The sequence below is a fragment of the Callospermophilus lateralis genome, chromosome 6 (genome assembly GCF_048772815.1).
Source record: "Callospermophilus lateralis isolate mCalLat2 chromosome 6, mCalLat2.hap1, whole genome shotgun sequence".
Classification (NCBI taxonomy): Eukaryota; Metazoa; Chordata; class Mammalia; order Rodentia; family Sciuridae; genus Callospermophilus; species Callospermophilus lateralis.
In genome coordinates, this window is record NC_135310.1 from 20,620,200 (window position 1) to 20,632,203 (window position 12,004).

The 12,004-nt window shown below is 37.4% G+C and overlaps 1 protein-coding gene across 1 annotated transcript in view; it reads right to left on the bottom strand.

Annotated features, from left to right (window-relative positions):
- Positions 1–3,164: 3,164 nt before the first annotated feature.
- Samd5 (sterile alpha motif domain containing 5) overlaps positions 3,165–12,004 on the bottom strand; it is a 50,225-nt gene continuing 41,385 nt past the window's right edge. The window contains exon 2 of the mRNA XM_076859657.2: positions 3,165–7,891. Coding sequence (XP_076715772.1) covers positions 7,829–7,891 — 63 coding nt within the window. The 3' untranslated portion in view covers positions 3,165–7,828. The remainder of the gene's footprint in view (positions 7,892–12,004) is intronic.

Here is a 12,004-nt window from a genome sequence, read left to right on the forward strand (position 1 = left end):
CCCCTTTTTCCAGGTGATAGAGCAGATGGGAAAGGGTTTAGTAGTTTGCATAAGTCACAGCCAAGCATGGGAAGCTGGGATTTGTATCCAGAATTTTGTGACCCTAAAGCTGAAATGTTTCTCCCTCCCTTCCACAAACTCCACGCACATCAGAAAAGAACAGAGATACAGTTTGCAATCACCACAGAGCTACAGGCCCCTCTTAGGTCAAGGTACTCTACCTCTCAGCAGCTTATTGGGACTCAAGCTCAGATATGAACAACCCTGGACCGTTCCTAACTACTCCACTCCTTTTTGCCTTCCTATTGGTAAAAGATAGAAACAACTTCAGGGAAGGTTTCTTTTGTTCTTATTTCCAAGAACAAAAATCATGGGTCCCAAATTCATATCTGCAAGGGGGTGTGTGTGAAAATCGTGAGAAGGAAGTTCGCAGGGCGAAGAATCGACTCTGAAAATGTCTTTGCAGTTTATCTAGCAGCATACCATATGCTAACCTGTATGTGATAAAGAATTAAGGGGTTTGATTAGCTCTAATTGCAGGGATAGGCTGGTACCTATTAGTTTTAATTTGCAGGAATAGATGCCAATCCTCTCACAATTCAGACTAGGAAAAAATGATGGAAAGAAAACCTTAATTCAAATAGTGTCTCATGTTAGTCTAAGCACATGCCCTTGCCAACCACAGTGTTCAATACATTCCTGAAAAGGGAGACCTCATTGAATATATAAAATTTTACTTGAGAAATTATACAAAACAAGAATGTCAGAAGACCCAAGTAAAAGCAAAACCATACCCCAAGGTAAACTTCTAATAAAGAGAAACTTTCGTTTCCCAGATTTGAGGGTGGAAGGCATTGCTATCCTACAGACATAAGGCCACAGTATTCCTCCACCATCCCTCAAAATAGGCAATGCCTGGTAGAAGCAGCTCAGACAACCTCAGGATTCAGTTTCCTTAGGCATGGGAGAAAGCTCACTTGGTCCTTCACTCACTCAACAATATTATGGAACACCTACAAGGTGACAAACACGTACTAGTAACTGAGGAAGCAGCTAGTGGGGGCAATCAGATGTGCTCACAGCCTGGTGGAAACCAGCAAAAAACGAGCAGAGCAAGTCATTTAGTGACTTCCTTCTAAAGAACGTGAGGTTATTCAGATACCATCTGTTTCTCAGACCTTCCGCAGGGCGTGTTTGGCAATCCTGCTCCCTGAGCACTTTTACAGATGGGTGACCAAAGGTGTAAAAGGAAGTGTCTTAGACAGCTCTACTCCCTAGGAAAACCAAGACCGGATTCCGGGCTTCTGATTTATAGGCAAAGATCTGAAATAAAACTAAATGTATATATTCTTCACTCAAAACGGCTACTTTCGTGAATGCTCTTATGTAGATTAACTTCCAAAATGAAGTTGGAGTTAAATTGATTGAGCTAAAAGGGATGTCAAAGAATACACAATGAATATACACAGTTCATGATCTGTGCTTATTTTTCAACCAAGAAACAGATGAGACTCCACAGACATCCTGTTATTGGTACACGAAGGTATTTTAAAGTAGAGGAGCTAGCCAAAAAAGTGTCCGTGGTTACATGAATGCATTCTGTCCTCAGAGTAACTCTGGTAGGGCTGGGGCTAAGTTTTTCACTTGCAATTGTTCAAGACTTCTCTTTTAAATTACAAACCTTTAGTGGGGCAGCAGATGGCCCAGAATGAGACTAGAAGTTTTCATTATCCAGATTCAGATGAAAGACATTTTTAAAGCTGCCTTATGTGAAGTGACTTTATTAATGATAAAGACCAACTTATTCTTAAACATTTATTTGTGAGCTTTACTGCATTTCCCTTTCTCTTTTTTTAATGTTTTTTTTTTTTTTTTTTTTAGTTGTAGTTGGACACAGTACCTTTATTTTATTTATTTTTATGTGGTACTGAGGATCAAACCCAGGGCCTTGCACATGCTAGGTGAGTGCTCTCCACTGAACCACAACCCCGCATTTCCCTATTTCTAAAAATAAAAAATAAAAAGATATTTTTGTGTCACTCACCAATATCATGAACTATGAGATCAAAGAAGACTTGAAGAAAGAGGGAAGATCAGGACTCTGTACCCTGGTGCTGGCCCCTGCAGAAAATCAGGGTTCCATGGAGGTTTGGTTTGTGAATATGTCAAGGCTATGTCTTAAAACCACAGATCTAAGTTCAAACTAAGTTCAATCTAGAAAGATGGGTCTTTTTTAAAGAATTCATGGAACCCTTTAGGTATACTTTCTAAGATCTATGTTGGACAAGAAACCAGTAGCAAAGGATCTGGGAAAACTTCTTGTCTGCCACCAACCTGGTGTGTCATATGAGATGCCACAAACACCTATTTTATTTTATTTTTTATTTTTTTAGTGTTTGAACTGTGCAGTTTCTGAATCTGATGCGGTGAATCTTAAGGTCTTTTTTCATTTCCAGAATTTAAATTTTTACATCTTTCTCACTTTAAATATATTTTTATTCTCATATTCGGTGGGAATAAAAAGAGTCACTGATAACCATCGAGACCCAGCACTTCATGACATTTATATATAACCCAAAGCACTGTTGCAAACTTCTTCAGATAAATGTCTTTGGGCTAGTTAGTATGCTGATCAAGTACAATCATTATTCCATTTTTTCAAGGCTCTGAAACCAGAATGCAGTTATGTTGGGATCTGAATCCAAGACTGGTTTTAACCACTGCTGAGATCCTGCTTATCTGTTCAGCTGATGTGGAATCTGTGCTGCAGAAGCCACAGCAGAATCACGTGATCACACACAAGCTCCCTCCTACCACTTGATATACCCCCCTACCCCACCTCCCACTGCCTGAGCCACTGACTGCAGAAAATCACACAAGAGAAGGCCACAGAAAGCACACACAACAGGACAAAAGCATCCCAATATGTATGATGGTGTTATCTGAGTTCTGCATGCAGTGTGCGGAGACTTGCATTTTCCTTTCTTTCCAGTTAGAGCTCTGATTTCCCATGCTGACCATAATACTGTAATACCATGAACATTTATACATTGTCAATTTAAACAATGCAAAAACGATCACATTCATCAAAATGCAGAATGATCACAAAAGAGGCCAAGGCAGAACTGCTGTGCAGCTATAACATTTATTGAAAAGTAGGCATATGTTTGCAAATGACAGAGCTGTGTGGGTTACATTACATGGTTCATAACGGCGTTCCAATTAGGCTTCTCATAGAGTCTTCACATATAGCCCTTTAAAAAAATGTAACTGAAAAGGGGAAGAAAAAAAAAAGTGTGTTTACAAAACCAAATGGTAGCTTTCAATTAGAACAAATCTGTGCTTGGCTACTTAGATATACACATGTTGATTGTTCCGGCCCAGCAGATACTTCTGTATAGCCAGAATTCTTCAATGAATAATGGCTTTGGTAACCCAAATTGCATCTCAGAATATTCTTAAGGTTAGGAAACAGGGCCACAACTGTGATAAACAGTAAAACGTCTGACATTTGTCTCCCTCAATATACCAGTTTGTCCTTGAGATCGTCCACACAGCATTTCATTTGTAGAATAATAAGGAGAAATTCATCTAAAAAAGGGCAGGATACTGAATATAATCTATAGAAGACATTTCCCATATTAATGTTTAAAAGTTGCCTTGTTTCCTTTTGGTACAGTGGAAGAAAATTCTGGGGCCAAAACTGTAAAACAAAAACCAACCACCAGTTCTCAATGTGAGAATTTAACTACTTGTTTTCCTCTAAAAATATATCTTTAAAAAAAAACAATAAAAAATAAAACATCTCCAGAATTTAAACTATTTAAACATCACTTTCCTGTTTCACTTTCATTCAATAAGTAAAAAAAGAAAGTTGGGCTGTTCATTTTTCTAAACTACATCTTTGCCCCTTTTGCCTTTTATGGAAACATCCCAAAGAGTGATATCGAAATATTTCTAGTCATGGACTAGAAAGTTATTTGATTTTATTTCATTAGAGATTAATAAGGTAAAGCTGCAAAGGAGTTTTAAATCAAAGAATCGAATAGTGTAAAATGTCTGATGTGGGGATATGTAATTGGGAAAGATCAGAATAAAATTAGAAAATTCTAAAAAAAAAAAAGCTTAATTTGATTTGTTCTGAATAATTTTTTTTTATTTAGTAAAGCATCTATGTGTGAACCTATGCAGTTTTTTTCTAAGTTATCATCAGTTAAACTTATTTAAGAATTTTCTGATACCTGACATTTGGTTGGAATTGAGAATTGGTCATTTAGGATTAGGTTCCCATTCATTTCTCACATGTCCCTGGGTAAAATATTCTATTCTTTATCAGTTATTTACTTTGAAATATTGAAATCTTCCAGCTCCCTGGACATATTTTGATACTTCATTATTACATGTAAGAAATTATTTAAGTCAAACATTTTGTCTAAGAATTTTATTATCTTAAATCTCTTTTTGTTCTTCTTCAACCTCTTATACAAGGGATCCATTTACAGCACTCAGCCTTGTAATAGAAAAATTCAGACATGCCAATCTCAGTCCTCAGACAGGTAGTTCCCAGTCCCTGGTTGAGCTGGTTTCTCTTCCCATAGAGAAGGGTTTGCTGATCCACCATTTTCAGCCTTATCTCTTGGCTGGATGCATCCCAGAAGAAGCTATGGGGGTGATGCCCATTTGCACTCCTCCTTTATAAACCCAGTCATAAAATCAGAGGAAACTGGAAACTGCACATCTGCCACTCATTCATTTACACTCCAAATTTTTAAACCTGAAGATGCTACAAGAAACACAGAGGTAATGAAAGCCCTGATTATTTCCCCAGATTTGAAAATGCTGGTCTTGGTGAATCTGAGGATTGTTTTTTAAACATCATATTCTTTTCATTCAATCACTAAGGCATTTACTGAACTCCTACCATGAGCAAACACGGTAGTCTTTTTTCATGTCTCCAAAAAAGAAAGCAAAGGAGGTCTTTATGCTGTGGGCTACAGCAGCAGATGAGCATGTCAATTTACACTTGAGTTCTCTACTCAGTTTTAAAGTAATCTATTCCACAGAAGAGGAAATTACAGAAAGTCAGGAAGGAAAGGGAGACAGGAGTCAGCACCTATTTCATGCCAATCCTGGACCAGAACTACAAGTGGGTATAAGCCGTAGAGGTCTTGAGCCTCTTAAGAACTGTAGGAGGCACTGTATGTGTTTCTCCCATTTTATGAACAAGGGAAAAGAAGCTTTAGTACTGTCCTCACCATTCAAGATCCTTTCCCAAGCTACACTACAGCTTATGCTCTTAACAGGTTCATCATGGGAAAACACCATTAGGAAAACTCTAGAATCTGAACTGAGATCTGAGTAACTCCAAAGTGAAAACTCAATGCCTCCTGTGTTCACGTCACAGCAGCAACATGCAGGAGATTTCTCTGGACCGAGAAAATACCTGAGTTCTCTGAATGGAGAAACTACTTTTGTTGCTACACATCCAGTTTTCCCAAGATTGTTGGCTCGGCTCTCCCTCTGGTGAGGAAAGAGCCCTTAAATGTATGTGTCCCTATGCCAAGAAATCTTTTATGTGAATAAAAGCTTTCATACCCCTCAAATTTTAAGATGAACCGAAAAACAATGTGTTACAATCCTCCAAATTCCTCAATGTGATAAAAACAGTCTGTACTTAAATCTCTCTTGGTGTTATAGGAAATATAAATCAAGATTGCCCTTTAGTCTTGATAATATATTTTCCCCTTAGTGAATTGCTACTTCTTTTACATTAAAAACTCAAAATTATCCTTAGTATTTAAATAAACTGAATAAAAAACCTGAAGAATTCATCTTAAGAATAATCATTTCCAAATACCATTCTTGGTAAGAATAATTCTTTTCTCTTATATTAGACCTCATATTATTTAATGCAAAGAAAGCTTCCCTCAATGCTTCTGTTATTATTTAAAAATTTTCTTCCTATAGCTTTAACTAAGAAGTCTTTAAAATCTCTCGGCTATTTCATGGTTCTAAACTGTGACTCTTAATTTAGGTAGAGTATTAAATATTTTCAAATTTCAACAGCAGACTCAGAGAAAGGCTTTAACTTTGGCAAAATAATTGAAGTCAGTCATTACTCAAATAAAAAAATCAAACTTGAAATGACCAAGAGCCTTTTTTGATTTGGGTGGTTGTAGTGGACTGCATCATAATGCCCATAGTGAAAATAATAGATGTTTCAGAAATCAAGTCCTGTGCAGCCACAGTCCAAGAGCTACATGCAAATGTACATCTGTGAAATAAATCTGCCACAGATGCTGCACCTGGAAATGAGGTCTGAAACAGGAAGCCATTTACTATCACAATAAATTATATCAATAATCAATATAGACTCCCCACCCCTTAATTAAACCCAGCTTGAAAATTTTAAAGACTCTACTTCGAAAATTGATGAAAGGCTGACTAGTATATAATCCTTACAAAACCACAGCTAGGTGTAATTTAAAGGGCAACTTACACACACTTTTAGAATTCCTTTTATTTGTATTTAAGAGTGAGACATACTTTACTTAGTGTCTAAATTAATCTCTAAAAGTAGCTGAACTATTTAGACCTTATATTTAAAAAAAAAATAGTATTGTGCTAGGAGTGTCCTTGGAGACCTAATCCCTTCTTAATTATCTATCTACTCCTGGGGATCAGTATGCTCCAGGAGACGAACATTAAATCTCTTTTCCTCCGAGAGTTTCCTATTCTTGTCCTATGTCTATGTAAACTTATCTCTCTTGTATACTTCCACACAGTGCAAGAACACGGTACTGCTTAGGGGATCTTGACAGTTCCCAGCCACTACTCTATCTTCTTCCAAAGCCTCCTTTTGAATAAGTTTTGGTCCCATCAACAAGTTTGCATTTTCTAAGTAGAAAATAAAACTACCAACACCCAAAGGGAAAAAAAAAAAAACAATAGGAATAATCAAAACTCCAGCTTCACCTTAATTTCCTCCCTGATCCTCAACCACCTCTCCTTCAGGGCTGTGCCCACTGCCTTCTCTCTGTTCCCAGGCCCACAGGCCCATGGAGGGAGGTGGGCCAAGACACTGCAATTCAGGGGCCCCCGAAGCAAAACAATTGGCACTTGCTCGATATATGTCAGAGCATGACACACTTTTTAATCTGAATATCAACCCTCAGCCAGAACAGATTTAAAAAGAGAAGTCAGAAGAAATTGTCTTCCCTTGGTTATGTTCCTTAATTCACTTGCTTTATGTCTGTACTTATTAACTATAAAGCACCTTAAAATAAGAATTCCTTCACCAATCTATTCTATATAGAATTATGAAATACCACAACTTAGTGAAAAGAGGGTCCTAAAAGAAGTGAAAGAATGTGTATGTTAACATATCAAATTAAGACTATTGTTTAAGATTAAAGTTAGAAGTGATATAATTAATGGTTATGATTAGAAACCTACCTTTTGTATTACACTTAAAATAATTTTTACCCAAATGCCTTAACTTTACATCATCTATTTTTATGAAGAATTGACAGAAAGGAGGGGAAAATCCCAGTGTGTGCATAAGACTGTGTCTCATGCTGGTGTGTCCTTTTAAAAAATGAACTCAGTAATTCATCTGTGATATTTCACTACCTTATTTCTGGCTCTTAAAAGTCAGTTACCCAGTTTCCTAAGTTGATTATTCCAGAATTTTTCCAAGCAAAAAGTTAAGCTGATGAGTATATCCAGGGTCACCATCCATTTCCCTTTTTGAAAGAAGATTCTAAATATGCCCTTTTCCAGTCTTCAGGCACCTCATCAGTCCTCCACGAGTTCTCAAAAATGATATCTAGCGGTTCTGTGACGACTTCGGCCAATTCATTAAGTACTCTAGGATGCCAGCCATTGGGACCTGCGGATTTGAACACATCTGGGTTATTGAAGTTCTCCTTTACCCGTTCTTCCCCTAGTCCATCAGGGATTCCTGCTCCTGTTTTTAAGCCATATTTGTTCCTCTTGGGTTACCAGGTGGACTTTTTTGGGGGAAAAAAAAAAAAAGCTTTGAGAGTCTCTGATTTTTTATGTAGCAAGTTTTTCTTTCAAGATAATAAATGAAGAATGGATTTTATTCTTTTCAAATCTGTTTTTTATATACCTTTGTTTTATTTCTTTATTTTTATATGGTGCTGAGAATCGAACCCAGGGCCTTGCATGCTCTAGGTGAGTTCTCCACCTCTAAGCCACAACTCCAGCCTAAATCTGTTTTATTTTTAAAAGTCTACTTCTTTTTTTATATAAAAAAGAATGTATGATTAAAGTGTACTTTGTAATTGTGTGCATTCCTACATCACTCAATACTACACAGTGCATCCTTAATAATAAAGTCAACAGTCAACACCCTCCCTGAGTGTAAAGGCTACCCATCTCATGTTCAAGTGCCAAAGGGTACTTATCTATTCAACTTGTATCTGCAAGTGCTAATTCAAAATGCATCTTCTATGATAAGGAAGATTCACAATCATCTTTAATCATTATCATTTATATGCATAAACAATAATTTTTTCACACAGGCATTTAAAAAGCATAGCTGTAACACAAGTCAGAAAGAAATTAATAAGGATTTCTGACAAAGCAGGAAACTAGTAGAATTCATTTGCTGTGTGGTCATCAGCATCAAGGTTCTCGGGTTTATATTACACTAATTATCTGCAAGCTCTGATAGGTGTTGACAGTTTTAACCCCTTCACTGTCACAATGATCCCCTGAAACTGAAAGACAGCAGCAGATTATTTACTGCCCATCTGTCATAGCCACACGATGTGCTGAGAATCCCTTGACAGATCCAGGATGGACAAAGAACAGGAAGAAAAGGAGAATACAAAGAGAGAAAAGGGATGCCCGAGTTTTTCCCAGGATTTTGAGGCTGCTTCAGTAAAACTTTTTTTAAACTGGAAAACGTGGAATCATTTTTTTTCCCTCCTAGTCTCTATCTCTCCAATATCACAACAATTTTTTATCTCTTGAGGCTTAACCAATGTCAAAAATAAGTAAACATAAATCATATGTGGGCTGGGGATGTAGCTCAGTGGTAGAGCACTTGCCTAGAACATGTGAGGCACTGGGTTAGAGTCTTAGCACCACATTAAGAAAAAAAAAGGTATAAGCGTCCATCTACAACTAAAAATATTTTTTAAAAAAATCATGCTTCAGAGCTGGGGCTGTAGCTCAGTGGTAGAGCACTTGCCTCGCAGGATGAGACCCTTGTTTTGACCCTTAGGACCTCATAAAAATAAATAAATAAATGGAGTTATTGTATCCATTTACAACTAAAAAAAAAAATTTAAATCATATTGCATATATCCTGAAGACTTTTTGTAATACTGGGGATTGAATCCAGGGTTGTGTTACCACTGAGTTACATCCTCAGATCTTTTATTTCTTTTTTCTTTTCTTTTTCTTTTTCTTTTTTTTTTTCTTTTTTTTCTTTTTTTTTCTTTTTTCTCAGATCTTTTAATTTACTTATTTTACTTTGGAACAGGGTTTCGCTAAGTTGCTTAGAAGGTCTGACTAAGTTGCCAAGGCTGGCCCCAAACTTGTGATCCTCCTACCTCAGGTTCTTAAGCTGCTGGGTTAATAGGCATGCACCACTGTGCCCGGCCATCATGAAGACTTTTAAAGAACAACTGCACATTTTCTCTAAGGTACAATTTGTTTTAGCACAAGCTGTTTTCACCCCTGTTCCAATAGCCACCTGCTGATGGCAACATGTTATTATTAATTAGTTTGGGTGACACCACCAGGCAATCAAGTCTAAATGATAGAAAGTATTACTATCCAGGAAGTGTGTTTCTTTCTCCAGAGAATCAAGTTATTGTCAGGCCTTTTGTGGTTTGTTTTATTTTGGCTGTAATTAAAAGAAAATCTAATAACTATTATATTCAAATAGTCATTCTTAAAAAACAATATCCATGACAATTCCTATATTGATATCACTTCCTATCATGATCTATGAAAAAGTTAATGCCAATCTATCTTGATTAGCCAAGTTATTGGTGTGTTCTGGAGGGAGAGTGGGGTAGTGAGGGAGGTCCTCTAGAGAAGGGAAGTCACTTTAATACAAAGAAGTGTATTATAAAGAAGAAAGAGGTTTGCTTTTTAATGCTCTAGGAAGTAAAGAAATGAGAACACATTAATGGTGAAAATTATATTTATTATAGAGTATTAGATAATTAGCTATTTGTATCAGGGGAAAATACCAAAACAAAAAAACAAAAAAAAAAAAAAAGGAAGAAAAAGAAGAAGCCTTAGGCCACAGAGTTACAAGAAGACTTGGGCTAGGGCAGGCAAGGGCCACAGGACCCTGGCCCCATGCATGAAAGCAGGAAGATGGCCTCACCTACTGTATGATCCAGGACACACAAAGAGAGAGAGGAAGTACATTCAGACAGGTTTTCATCTAGCACACATCCACACCTCCACACGCAACTCATCTGGAGACGCTGACCATGAAGTCATTTCACAAATCTAATGACAAGCCAACAGCCTCCACAACCTCTGGTTCCACAAAAACAAATCACATTCATCCAACAAGCCCAGCCTTGCAATTTGCTGCTTTTCATTCTTTGGAGGAGGTGGTGGGAAGCAGACAAACAGGATTTCTGCAGTTGGGTCATGGAGAGTTTCAAGATGTGAGAGCAGCCGCAGACAACAGTAATTAACTGCACACGTTGCTTCATGATCATAGGACACATTAGTAATTCCCATGTCACAAATACTCATCAAACTCTGGTGGCTGATACACACTGTGACATCCCAGAGCCTGGTCCTAATGGATCCCATTTTTTCCAGTGGAATAGAAATGAGCAGATTTTTAAAAATTCTGACCATCTTGAAGATAATACAGGCAAACACACACTCCACAGTATTTCATTTTTCTCTCAACTGTTCTGGGATAGTCCTATCAAGAAAACCAGGGCTGTCTTCACTCCAAGGAAAACGATGTCTGTTCACATGTGTTTAGTTCCATATGAGACCAGCTTAAAAATCCTGAAAGCAATCACCTCTAATTTCTCAAAGTTCATGAAAGCCAATCATGGGAAGAATAAATTCCATGTTTTATTTTTGGTTCATAATACTCCTGAAGTTTTCCCATTTTTCTTTTCTTTTCTTAAGACATGGGTCTCAATATGCTTCCCAAGCTTATCTTGAACCCTGGGCTTAAGAGCTCCTCCTGTCTTGGTGGGGCTCTCCAATAGCTGGAACAACAGGTGCACACTATTGCACCTGCCTGTTTTCCCTTTTTTTAAGTTTAAAAAAAAATTTCAGTACTGGAGATTGAATCCACAGATGCTTTACTACTAAGCTGCATCTCCAGCCCTTGTTATTTTTTTTTTTATTTTGAGACAGGGCTTACTAAGGTTCCCAGGCTGACCTCTAACAATCCACCTGTCTCCATCTCCTGAGTCACCTGGTTTACTGGCATGTGCCACCATGCCCCACTATTTTCCTATTTTTAAAGACAAGCCTGGTTGGGGAGAAAAAATATTTTAAACTGCCAGCAGTTTGTTTGCAGTGTGCCAAATTATCATCTCCTTGTTCCTAGGAAAGCTAAAAGGCTAGTTGGTTTCCTCCCCCTACCTGACTGTGAGACCATGCTCAATCAGAGAGCTCTTGTATTAGGACCATCCAAATATAATTCTCAGGCAGAACTGTGGCTTTCTCAGTTTTTTCTTCCCCTAGGCTTTTATGAAGATGGGAGGAGCCTCTCATTTCCCAGAGATTTGGCAGCTCTCCCATGCCAACTCTATCAATGTTAGTACTCTAATTTGAGAAATATGAAGGGACAGAAAAAGTTATTCAATACTTAAACTATTATCCTATGGTTAAAAATTAAGATTTATGAGATGATTTCTAAGTTGATTACTCTGATTTTAACTGACGTCAAATCTGTTATTCTCTGAGCTTTTGATTTTCCCCTAATTAAAGGCAATCAGAGTTTCATGCAGGCGAAACCCACTGAGAAATG